Source organism: Ceratosolen solmsi, unplaced genomic scaffold (assembly GCF_000503995.2).
Source record: "Ceratosolen solmsi marchali unplaced genomic scaffold, CerSol_1.0 scaffold11, whole genome shotgun sequence".
Classification (NCBI taxonomy): domain Eukaryota; kingdom Metazoa; phylum Arthropoda; class Insecta; order Hymenoptera; family Agaonidae; genus Ceratosolen; species Ceratosolen solmsi.
This window is the reverse complement of record NW_011948416.1, coordinates 1,483,267-1,497,821: the sequence shown is the minus strand read 5'-3', so window position 1 is coordinate 1,497,821 and position 14,555 is coordinate 1,483,267. Positions and strand designations below refer to the sequence as shown.

The 14,555-nt window shown below is 25.1% G+C and overlaps 1 protein-coding gene across 2 annotated transcripts in view; it reads right to left on the bottom strand.

Moving 5' to 3' along the window:
- CRMP (Collapsin Response Mediator Protein) overlaps nucleotides 1–14,555 on the bottom strand; it is a 38,026-nt gene that overhangs the window by 13,679 nt on the left and 9,792 nt on the right. For both annotated transcript variants that reach the window (XM_011495648.1, XM_011495647.1), the window contains exons 2-4: nucleotides 7,421–7,515; nucleotides 5,924–6,236; nucleotides 1,804–1,983 (exon numbers count right to left, since the gene is read on the bottom strand). In XM_011495648.1, coding sequence (XP_011493950.1) covers nucleotides 1,804–1,983; nucleotides 5,924–6,236; nucleotides 7,421–7,515 — 588 coding nt within the window. The remainder of the gene's footprint in view (nucleotides 1–1,803; nucleotides 1,984–5,923; nucleotides 6,237–7,420; nucleotides 7,516–14,555) is intronic.

Sequence of the window (14,555 nt, the reverse complement as noted above, 5' to 3'; positions counted from 1 at the left end):
TACCAGGAGTTATTTTTACATAAAATATCTAATCCACTTTTGTATCATAGTATTGTACTTAATAATAGTAATGTATTTAACAGTACTAATGCTTACATAAACAAATTTTTTCCAATACAAATTTAATCACATAATTCTTTTACATATATTCAATATGTATTCAAAGAAAGAATAAGAATTTCTTTTCACTGTTTAAAATTTTAAAGCAAAAACTTTAATGTATTCGAATATAATGCATTATAATTAATATTTTTAACATACTTAGTAAGTGATGTATTCACTTATTATATAACTTTCAAATATACAATTTAATCATATAACATTCAAATAATTTTATGTTCTAATTTTATACAACGTATTTTTATATATAACGAATATTTTAAATCATATATTAAGATCATTTTATAATTCATTTTATATAAACAATTTTATAGTCTTTTGTATAAATAAACTGCATTCTATAGAGCTTTACTTTGATATTTTTTATAACTATATGGTTATAATTTAGTTTTTTTTGTAATTTAGTTCTTTTATTATATTAATTTAGCATAATCTACCATGCTAAGTATAGCAATTATTAACATATCATTATCATAAAATATAATTTAAATACTTTAATTGTTTAAAAGTCCGCCTGTGTAAATGTATATTTAAAAAATATTATAACAGATAAAATTATACTTTTAATATCGAAGTATTTTCATAAATAAAGTAAATGTTAAAATGATAATTTATAAAAAAAGAATTTGTTTTTCAGGGAAAAAAGTTTAAATTTGAACTGCAAACAATCAAGAATATTATACAAATTTATTTATTAACTTGTACGGAACAAGAATTTTATTATTAATTTTATGTCTTTGAAACTAAACATATTATTAGCCACATACAGAATAAATGTAAATATTATTTTGTTCATGGATTCTTATTATTATATAAATCATCATTATCATATAAAATTAAGTATATACATACACGTTATATTAATAATTATAAGATATTTACTTGCTTCAACTATTTGGAAATTATCCAAATGTCATGTGTGAGTATATATTAAATCAAAGACTGGAAAAAATTCAGATAAATATCCGATAATTTATATAATAATCAATGATACTTAATCGGATCATCGAAATTTTCCGAATGAAATTAAATTAAACTATAAGCAGATAACATTTTGCAAATCGTTTGATTTACTTTTACATTATAATGTAAATATTACTTATAATCAACTGATAAAATGACGGTTTTATAACAGAAAGTGTTATCATTTGTAGTATTTAATTTGTTTAAGAATTTTTTAATTTACCAGATAACTATGTAACTACCATATAACTATGAATACGTAATAATTTGAATTAAATAATAATAATTTGTATTTCAATATCAAAATATTCATACTTTCTTTAATGATTCTAATTAATTTTTTTAAATAATAAATTTATTCAAATTCTGTGTACTTTGTTTTATCAGCACTCATAAGAAGCAACCTCGATCATAATCGTGAAAATTTTAATTACATAACAATGAATAGAACGGTTGAAAGGCTAAACAGGTACAATGACAATCAATTATACATATATATATATATATATATATATATTCTATTGCAACATTATCTCCGCTATGGTTTCCTCTATGCAAATGAGAAATTAATTTCGCTTTATTAAGAGAATTAATCGTTTGATTAAGAGCAACTGCCGTATGTGCATATAGTCATAGCCCCCCTCACCATCATTCAATATTAGAAATTCAAATGTTATGTCCATTCGCAGAGAAAAGAAATCATATAATAAAGCTAAATACCTCGTATATTATATCGCCATTTTCCGCATGAATCATAGCTACGGCGCCCAAGCTCTTGCAGACTTTAAAGGCCTCGATTAATTCCGGATCCCTTAGCATAAAGAGATCACGATACGCCATAAAGAACTTGAAGCTGTTTATACCGTGCTGCTGTACGAGCGTTGCCATTTCCTCTCTCGTCTGAAAATATGTATAATAGCTATTATAATATGTTAATTAAGTATTAATTGGATTTCTCACAACAGAAACAAGAAAACAACTTAAAAAGACAGTGTTTACAGAATAACTTCTTGTCCAACTAAATACAGAGTACCAAACTTTTCAATATAGCTATAATTTCAAAGTTACTTCATATAATGACTGATGCATAATGATTCTTACTAAAGTTACAAATAAATATTTATCGATAGATTATATAATTAACTAATTTTCTTAAAAATTCACAATGACCTTACTGTATTGCTGTGTGAAAAAAACTATAGCCGTATACATTATATATTATGGACATATTATTTTACTCAACTTTTATAAAGCAGTTAAAATTAATTTGTACATAATTTATAATGACTTTCTAGTAACTTTTTAAAAATTAAGCTAAAAATAATCGAATGACTGATAGATGTTTGCTTTTTTCAAACGAAAGTTTTAGCAATCAAATGCACGTTTCTTACTTGACCTAATGGCATTATTTATATTCACTATAAGCGAATTTCAGTAAAAACAAAGTTATACTAATAATGAATCAAAATATTAGAGTATAGATATTATGTAAAATTACATCTGATAATATTAATTTCATCGTGTTAAAACTAAATTGTACTATTGTAAGATATTTTTCAAATTAAGAAGAAAGGTAGTTACCGTTTTCATATGGTTTCTAAATTATTAAGGTTAATCGTACTATTGATTATATAGAGTGAAAAGTTCTGAAAGTCTTATAAAAATAGAACTAAAGTTTACGTTATATTCTATTAAAACGTTATAATGGTTAAAAAATTATTGTTGAAATTCCAATCTTTCTTTCTTCGACATTTAAAGGTCATAAATTTGAAAAAAAAAATTTATTGATTCTATCTGTTCTATAAATAATAATAATAATGATGATAATAATAACGATGATGATGATGATGATGATGATGATGATTATGATAATAATAATAACAATAATAATAATAATAATAATAATAATAATACTAATAATAATAATAATAATACTAATAATAATAATAATAATACTAATAATAATAATAATAATACTAATAATAATAATAATAATACTAATAATAATAATAATAATACTAATAATAATAATAATAATTGTTCGAACGATAATAATGAGAAATGTTGAATCATAGAAAAAATCCAACTATATTAATCAACAATATTAATAGGCTACATTTAACGAAACATTAATTTTATAATGAATACAAGAAAAATGTTACTAAAAATAGTACTTTTCAGATATTAACAATCTAATCATTAAGTATACACCAATCATCATTCACCAATTCATCGACATTTTATAATAAAATATAGCGTACGATGAAATATTGATTGCCTTTATAAAAACAAAGATTAAAACCTGATTTTCTAATAGACATTTCACTAGTGAACGACTTACATTGCAAAACATGTCAAAGTTGTATCAAAATGCTCGATTATCCGTTCGAAGAAAGCACTTGAAAGTGTACGCTAGAAGGCAAAAACTCATGGAGAGAAAGGGAAAGAACGAGGAGATTTGTACGTTCTCGTCATGACGACAGTCCAACGTGAACTCGTTAATGTCGCGGGGTCATCGCTCGTAATGTCCGACACGGTTCGCACGGCTCTATCATCTCGTGCATTACGTGCATTTATACGATTCGTCGGCGAAAGTCAATAAGGAAGTTGCACATAACGTAATGGGTCAGTATCGTTGAATCCGACATTGAAGGAAGCGGATGTATTAATGTAACAAAATAAATAAATAAATAAATAAAAGAGATGCGCTCTTAGCTTATAGAAATTTGATGGGATTTACTCCAATTAGGAGGAGTCGGGAATTTCTTCTTTCTGTTGCTTGCACGGAACTCATGATTGTTTAACTTGGACGGGGTGTCGTGAGAGCCAGCGGTTGTCCTTGAACCACGTCTGACTTTGCTTGCAGACCGGAGGAAGATTTTATCGTGGATAGCTGAGCTTCGGTCTCTCTCAAGCATGCAACTCTTCAGTTCGTTTTAACTTGGCAAAAATAGGAGCCTTACTCGAAACGAAGATCTACTCGAGTTTTGATGTACATGTGGAAGACGTTATGCGTCAGAGAATAGTCCAACTGTCTATTAAATATAACAAAATTTTTAACTTCGATTTTAATAAAATATTTATTAACTTCTCATATTCCTCATAGACTTTATCACACGGAGTAAAGATGAGATAATGAAAAGAAATAACAACTTTTCGGCTGCGTATAATCGAGTACACACGTATATCTACTATTTTCGAAAATTGACTTTTGAAAATTTAATAAATCGTAAAAAATAAAATAAAATAAAACATATTTAAATTATCATGAAATTCAATTAAGAGCAGGTCAAATGTACAATAAAATTTTCTATCTGTGCATATAAAAATGATATGTTGTTTAAAATGTAAATATTGAAAATTTTTCAATGTAATATTTTAATATTATATATCCAATAGACATTTCTTATCCATGTGAGTTCTCAAAAACATATCATATAAGCGAAAGAAATATGTTTAAATAAACTTTTGGTAATCTACATCGATGCTTGATAATTAATATCAAAAAATTTTATCAATAAATTCTCAAACCATGTTTTTAATTCATTATTAAATATATGCAGTTTTGGAAATTTAATTGTCGAACAATAAGGCATTAAAAAAACAACAGTACCTTTATTCAGCTCGTATATAATAATAATAACATATTTCGTGCGTTCAAATGAAATTATAAATTCCTTTGCAAACGGATATATTAAATATAAAAAAAAAAAAGAAAAAAAAAAATATTTGACTAAATTTTTAACAAAATAATATTCAACTAATATTCCACTTTATTCATTTATTACAATAAAATTTAATAAATAAAACAGTATGTAGAATTAAATATACGTGTATATTTAAATAAAATATGTTAAATAAAAAAAAAAACTTCAAGTATAATATAAGTAAAGAAATATTAGATGTTATTATAAAAGAATTTACAGTTATTCAAGCAATTTACATTTTTATCTAGTTACTATCTAGTTCAAATATTTTCTTGCCAATATAATATTAAATTATAATTACAATCATAAAATTATAATATTAAAAATTTTATACGGGTTTTTATAGCGAAATACTACGATATTCAATATTAATTTTATAAAAATCCATAGCCTAGCGCTTATTTTACATAAGCAATTGATAGCACATATTTTTAATTATTATTTTACTGTACGATACACAACTACTAGAAGGAAAAAATGCAAAAAATTGTTAGGAATATTATTTACTTTTTTAAAATCGTAGCTTTTCTAGATCGATAGATATAAAACTTTTTGGAGAACTTAAAGCAACTGATTCTCTATGAAAATATTATTTCTAACGGATGAATCATAATTACAAAAACATTAGGCTTGCTTAATGAAAGTGCTTAAAAAATATTACCACATACAACATTTTAAAAAAAATTCAATGTTGGAATTTTTAAATAAAAAATTTCTCGAAGATTTTATCATAAAATGACACTAGTTATTTTGTAAATGATGAATTTTCAATAAAATTGCATTTGCTGTCTGCACAAGAGATACAATTATCTAAGAATGAGCCAAGCTGTCGGAAGCAGGAACAGATGAAATCTCGAATAGATGAACAAACTAGCATAGAATAGAAAAACACGATAATATTACAATATATTTCATAATCATCGATTTTATTAATGTATCATTGGTAAATGAAAGGCTGAGTGTAAGAACTCTCAGTTATGTGTTTACCGCGTGATAAATCTACTGAAAGCTCCGTAGTAGCCGATCGTTTATAAATAATAGAAAAGAAAAAAAATCGTTGCCTCGCTAAATGAGAATATCGAATGATGAGCGCGTACGAGCTTACGTTTTAGCCTAAAGAAAGGCAAATTTACCCTGTTATTCCAGCTGGTGACACCGACGTGAAGAGTATAGTCACAGCAAACCTTCTCATCGGCGGTGATCCTGTACCTCTCGTACGCCTCAAGTAGACTCTCCTCGCCCTTAGGTATGACGAAGTCGATGATCGTAGTGGTGCCACCGGCAACCGCAGCCTTCGTCCCTTGATAAAAATCGTCGACACTCGTTGCGCCCATGAGTTCGAGCTCGAAGTGCGTATGCGGATCAATGCCACCCGGCATCACGAACTTGCCCCTAGCGTCGATCGTCCGAGTGCCGCCCGGTATGATAAGATTCCGGCCAAGTTGTCTGTAAATTTGTTCCTTCTTATTTATCGTGGGCTTTTTTATGTATTCATTTGTTTTTTAACGAGTCTATTTGGATTGTTACACGGCCTAGGAATATTACATACCCATTAACAATATTAATTGCCGCTATCTGTTCATATTCACCAAAAAAGCAGTTCAATTTAAAGAAGAATGAAAAAACTTATTGCAACCCCAAACATAATGCATTTTGTTTGGGTAGTATTTCCTTTGATATAGGAAAATTGCTGAATGTTATAGCAACAATTTGATAGGCATACTGCTTACAAACTATGAATAGAACAAGATAGCTTTAGAAACTTTCAATTGGGAGCAACCAAAAATACATTTCTCGATACCTTAACGAAATACAACTTCAACTGTTTTAACATTTTCGAGTATTTTGAAATTTGTATTACTACATAATTCTATAAAAATGGATTAAACAGAAATAATATTAGATTTGTGTTACACCTGAAATAAGAAAAATTTTGAATATTTGTCAAATTGTCAATGATTATTATGATTTATTTGCAACTTTTACAATTAATGCGTAAGTAAAATATAACGACATTATATAAAATATAATATAAAAATATTGGTAAAACCTGAATTAATAAATAATGCAATTTTTTAACTTTGAGAAATTGAAATTATTGCATTCATATTATAATAGTTTACGCTTAGTGAATTCAATTTAAGTTTAGTAGTATTCAATTTATCTTAAGAATGCTTACGACGCTTCCCACGAAATATTTCATGCTCAATAAAACTTCTTATAAAAAACCGACTTTTATATTTTTATCCAAATAATAATGTATTTTTGAAATTGTGAAGATTCTATGTCGAAAAATTGCGTACAAATTTGATTAATGTAAATAATTTGGAAAGTTAATTTTATAAAAGAAATGAACTAAAAGCATAATTTTAATGAACTCGGATAGCGAGTAATAATACTTTATAGAAATATGTGATACCATCCATACAGTGAGTAGGTTAATAATTATTTATTGGTGAATAAATAAATAAAAACCTTTTTTTATAATAAAAAGCTTAAATTTTTATCTTTAAAAAAAAACGTTATATGCAAGTACTAAGCAAGAATAATTTTCTCATCTATAAGCATTTTACACTAAAATATTTTAAGCATAAGAATTATTTAAAATATATTATTTCAATATAACTTACTTGATAATGCCATCTTCAATGTAGACATCGGCATCAAAAATGTTATCTTCGTTGACAACTTTGCCATTTTTTATTAATAAGCGATTTTGTGCACTCTACAACAGAAACATTTAAGTGAATTAGTACTATTTGAATAAATGTAGTAAAATCACTTTTATAATACCAACGAGAATTATAATAATAATAATATTAATAATAATATTAATAATAATAATTATTTTTTTATTTATATTATTATTGCTTTTTTTCCATTATTATTATTATTATTATTATTATTATTATTATTATTATATTTTTTTATATAATTAATATTATATAATAATAATTATATTATTATTGAACTAAAATATCTTTATACAAAAGAAAGTTAATGTTAATAAAGTATCGTACTTCGTGAAAGCGATTAATTTCATAATTTCATTCTTGCTGTTGTGTTATTAACAAGTTTATTTCAAATGCTATTTGCAAGCAAATTTTAAAATAACCATTGTACTAACTTATCTCTATTAATGAGTTCCAATCATTGGCTAACGTATGCAAATGTTTTCAAGTTTATGTTGTTATATAGCTTCTGAAAAAGAAATCCAAATTCTCCAGCTGTCACACACTTCATAAATATATTCTTGAATTCAAATTCACTACGTCAAGCTTTTATGCGTCAATAAGTCTCGACTTATTAACGATACGAAGAATTGTTGGAAACAATTAAAATTTGTTCTTAGCATTCGATAAAAAAGGTAATAAACTCTTGACGCCCAAAATACTTTTAATAGATAATTTCGAATTTTCGCCTTGGTAATTCCATTCCATACTGTCTCAAAACGCTCCCCTAAAAAACATCACAAATAAATTTTGCGATCAACGGCGATTGCTTGGTCTTTCTTCGTTCTCTTCGGCACCCTGCTTCACATTATGCGCACAAGTGTCCATATTGGGACCGGCCTTGCGCAGTATTCTTTCTTTCATTCGTTTGCCACCCTTATCATCAGCACGCACATCCGCCACGTGCCCTTTGGTTGGAAAGCTGCGTACGCAGTTGAGTTTTATAGATTTTCCACAGGCGGCGAGACAATGTCTCAATCCTTGATTCATCGTTACGAATTTCTCCATTCTTTTACCTCTCAACGTATACAAAAGAGATGCAAATAAGAGGTTCAAACACTAATCAACGGTACTCAAACGCTATGTATACATTGCAATTTGTGAGGGTACGTTGGAATATTATTTAGGGTCTTTACATATTTCACTACAATGTCATTTTCATTTACTAAAACGTGTAGATTTTACTTTTTGTGGTACAAAGACAAATGTTGTTTATGTACGACTTTAAATAGTGATTATAGAATTTTATATTTGTAAGCATTTAAATTATATTTGCATTAGTTGCTAACTAATAAGTGTTGTACGTTGATGAAGTATCAATTGATCGATGCATGTACAAGGTCATTGGAAATTGAATGAAAGCAAATATAATATAATATAGTATAATTTTCAAATTACATTTTTCTGTATTGTTTTAAGACCATGTGAACGTTTTTCATACATTTGGCGAATTTTATAAATTTATTACATTACTTTTAAATTAAGTTGAATAGACATTATAATGAATCCTGAAAAAGATTGACTCGATATATTTTATATAATTATGGAATCCAATTACCATATTATAAGCTTCATTGCAAAAAGCCATTTTTAAAGCTAACTTTTATTGCTTATTTTGAACTATTTTAAACAATATCACAGAAATGTATAAACGTTTCAGATCAATAATACATAACTTAGTTTATTAATTATATATTCAACTTTTATGTTTCAATTATACATAACATCATTTTTTATTTCAAATAAGTTTCTCAATTTCTTTTTAATAAAAACTAACAATTGATTATAATTAATATATTCGGGTGTTTAATGTAAAAAATGATAGTAGGGCATTTATATTCTTTCTTATATTGTACAAGATCAATATGTAGTACCTCAAATATGATATAATGCTTATATTTATATATTTACTTGACTTCTAATAGGTTCTATTGTATAAATCTTTGCAATAAAGAAGTATGTTGTAAGAATGATTCATTGAAGGGTGCGTCCATCATTATTTTTCACTTCCTATCGTCTACTTAATCAAGATAATTATTGGTATGCTGTTGAAATAAATAGCTTATTCAAGACGAAAATAATATGTATATATGTAAACTAAAATTTATTTATATTTTATATACTAGAGAGAAAATATGTATTTTCTGTAATATTGTAAAAATGTACTTTATTTTAAATAAACTTGCATATGTATATCTACATGCGAGAGCCCACGCACGTACATATTAATTTAAATATTAAACACGATCATGACAACCTTGAATGATTTAATTCAACTTTATAAAATAATAGGTCACAGATACTAAATCGACAATATATTTATTCAAGTTATTAGTAACAATATCTTTTAAATATATTTTTTAAATGTATTCTATATTGTAAAACGAATATATGATTAGTCAATTTTATCTTGTATAATTATATTTAATATGTTATTTAAAATATCAATTCAATGTATTTTACTGTCAGTTGTACCTTATAAGCGATTAATATAAAAAAAATATAGTTTTTAATTTATTCTTACTACCTATAATAAATTCCATATTACAAAATAACAAATTCATATGTTGCATATAATAATAATGATAATAATACATTATTCTTCGAATAATTTAAAAATTAAACTATTAAAATTTTGACTCAAGAAAATATTGTACTCTTGAATTATGTAAAAATATTACGAAATTACTATTATTACTATTAATTGAATTGACAATTTTCTTAACAACATGAAAATATAATATTTATTGTCTTGAAGAATATATTTTTGTAATATTAACATTTATCAACTATTGAAATTCACTAATTTCCATCAAAGACTTATGTAAAGTAAATATGTAATAATAAGTGTTATTCTGAATTAGGGTATTGATTTCATATTTCAAATAAAATGAAAAAAAAAATTCGAATGTGTTAAAAAAGAAATTTAGTTAAATATTTTTCTCATTTTAATTTAAATTAATATTATTTAAATCAAATTTTCAAATAGAAAAACATTGTTCTCAAACATTTAAACTTAAAAAGAAGTACATTCATTTCTTTTCGAATAAATTGATGGGTTTTAAACCTAAATTGGTTATGTCCGCATTATAATAATTTAAAACGCAGTTCCTGAGGATTATCCATTCTAATTGAAAAATCGAGAACGATAACTGGTACCTATGAAGAAGATCTACATTTCAGTATTCTAAAAATAATACACTATACGTTAATTATTTTGTTTACCTAAAATTATATTACATTATAATTCTATTAAAGCTAAAATTATAACTAAAATTATATTAAATTATAATTACATAATAAATATATATATATATATATAATATAATATGAATGATTACTTTTTTACATTAAATGCGAAATGACTATTAAACAGAATTTTTGTCGTATACAACAATTAAAAAAATGACAATTTTTTAATTCATTTTATGTATATTTACTCACTATTTTTGTCACGAACGCTTATTAATTATAGGATGATTTTTCTTAAATTATGAAAAATATTAAAATGTAGTCAAAATAAATTTAAACGGTAAAACATTAAAGTAATTAACACTTTCAATGTACTTAGATATTACCAAAATCAATTTTTGATCTTTTCTATTACAGTAATTAAGACAAATATTATCTTCAATTTTACATAATAAAATCTAGTATTTAATATCACAAATTGTAGGTAAATTTACATTAACAAGTTTATTCATCGACTTACTTTAATATTACTTATAATATATAATATACTTAATACTATCATAAAAAATAATGAAACTGTAACTTAAGATTTGCCGCTGCCACAATTGCAACTAGAACTGTAAAATCGTCATTTGCCGTTATATGATTAACAATTGTAACGTTGCAAGTCACAAGCCGCAATGTACATAAACTAGGGTATTACAATTGTAATAAGGCCAATTATGCATGAATTCTTCTAGACATCAATTTCAAAAGCAATATGATTATTGGGAAAAGAAATAGACTAATTATTTATAATTCTCTCGTCAATTTTGATATATTATGACATGTGATTCTGTCTGCATGTGCTGGATACATAATATTACTCAACTTCAATTAATGGGAAGAGGATACACTTACATATGCCTACGCATGATAAGTATGGATGCATGGAATCGCTTATGCCATCTAGTGCTTACGTATTTGCATGCATGTACTTGCTCGTACACTAAAAGTTGTATTACATATAATATATAATATTTTTAACATCTGAGGTATGTTAAATTATACATGTCTTCCAATATAATTGTAACTACATTAAATAATACATAAATTAAACAGCTAACTATTTATAATTAAGGGTAAATTTTCAGATTATATGAATAAATCATTTAATATTCTAACAGATATTTTTTACTATTTTTTTTATACTTTTAAAGAAATCATATTGGCTATATATTTTTAATTATTTGTAAAAAAATTTTCTTATACTTAGAAATAGAATTTTTTAAATATAAAATGTACTCTATATACTTGTTGTCTATACTATTGTTTATATTCTTTTATATTTCCTTTTATATTATTTCATAATTTATATTTATGTTTGAAAATAAATGAAGTTGATAAATTTGAAGCTCAAAGTTTGTTAACAATACTTGTTTTATATAGTTCTAATAATTTATTCAAATTACTTCTTACGTATTTTGTATGTGATTAATGCATATCATATTATAAAACTAATTTTATTAAGATACGAAATTTTATATTTTTTTAAATTTTCATTTACAAACAATAAAATCTTATTAAATAAAATTAATCATTCTTCTGAATTTAATTAATTTCATTTATAACAATAAGGTTAATTATAAAAAGAATAAATTTCTGCTTACCATATTTCTGTTTCTACGTTTAAATAATATCTTTATAAATTATTTATAAGCATTCTATAATATAACTGCTTATTAACTAATACTATGATATAATAATATGCATAAGCCGTCCTAACATCTTAAAATAAAAATATATTTCTTCTGGTGACTCATGAGTCATAGAAAAATTATTATTTTCATCTCATATATAGTTTCGACAAATTTAAAATCGAAATTTGTAATAAAAAATATTTCATGTTTAATATATTGTATCAGGATAAAATAAAATTATTTTATAATTTATAAAGTATAAAATATTCAGTTATAAACGTGAATCATATACCTTTACATAATGATTTCGTTATTATTATGGAATTTAGTTATTTTACTTTAATGTGTTTTTCAAATTAATATAATAATAATAATAATAATAACAATAATAATAATAATAATAATAATAACAACAACGACGACGACAACAACAACAACATCAATAATAATAATAAGAAGAAGATGAAGTAGAAGAAGAAAATGAATATTTATAAAATCATTAAAATCAGAAAGTTTAAATGTACATTATGTAAATAGAGCATAGATACATTTTATTTGAAAGCAAATATGTGTTTTAAAATTTAAAGATATAAAATTGCTGTTAAAATGCAGTTTATTCAACGTACTTTTCCAATTCGATTTTTAATAATGGAATGAATTACAGTATCATAATAAGACTATAAATAGTAAATATATATGAATAGCTAAATATGAAGAGCTATATGTAAAGTTATTACTTTATCCATCAACTAAAAATAAAATAATTATTAAAGTGCAATATATATTAGACAACTACAATTTATATTATTTTATAAATAAAACATTGTGAATGATTTTAAATATATCAATTTTATTTCTTATTTGAAACGAAAAATATTTGCCTAAATTATTAATAATTGTACCGAATAATACTCTCCGTATTAAATTAATAAATAAAAATTTTGAATAACGTGTAAACAATTAAAAATTAATACTTTTAAATATCCAACAATTATTTTATAATTGTTATTGGTTGTGTGTTATTATTTTTAATGAGTTCTTACCTATTTATAACTTCAAAAATAATTTAAAAATTTATAAACTATAAAAACAGTTAATGCATTTTAAGTTGTGATATTGAATAGCAATATAAGGTAAAATGCATATTTCAAAACTCTAGTAACCTATCCACTATTCACCTCCCACTTTTCTTTTAACAAACAATCCCACAACGAATTACTTTCTTGGAAACCGTTTTCGTTATAACTTGTTCTTTCGTCTCTATTTTTAGTGTATATATTCATACATATGCTCTCTCTCTCCCTCTCTCTCTCTCTCTCTCTCTCTCTCTCTCTCTCTCTCTCTCTCTCTCGATCTCGATCTCTCTTATCTATCTATCCATCTATCTGTCCCTCTTTTATTCGGTTTCACAAGTTTATTTTTCTTATTCTCTCTTGTTGCAAGTGAGGCAAAGAAGAAAATTTAATTTGCTGCAAGTGACACTTACTGCATCCAAGTAATATATATTTATGCTGGCATGGCGATCACAGCTTTAATAAAGAAACCGTCAATAATTCCTACTAGTGGATTCTTATGAAGGGAAACAAATACTGTGATATTTATAAGCGAGTTCTGTTAGTACACGTGATGTAGTAGTCTAGCTTCACAAAAAAAAAATAAAACAAAGGCACTTGTTTCTTGCGTTGAGAGAAGGAGTGAGATACTTATTATAAGGCCCGATGCGTTCACGAATTTGCGACAGATTTATATATGCTCTTGAAAAGCAAAACAGCTGCTGTTGTTTTACACTCACGCAAGAACTTCCGCTGCGACGTTTCATCAAAGGGGGAAGACTCGTAGCCGTGATTTCTCGCCATCGCCCTTCGCTCGTTTTGCCGTATACGAGTCACGACCTTGACTTATAACTTCGTGTGTACAAATCAATGTTCAGTTAAATATGCAGGCTTACTGATATATAGAATCTAGTTTAAAAAAAAAAAAAAAAAAATTCAGAATAATAATTTCCATTGCGAATTATGTTAAAAAAGAAACATACAAATTTTCCATTCTATGGTAAAATTTTAAAGAAGCATTTAAAAATTAATGTATGAATTTTATATTTGAATTGATAATGTAAGTTTCTAGTTTTTAGGCACTTTAACATATTTATTCTTGAAATTTTT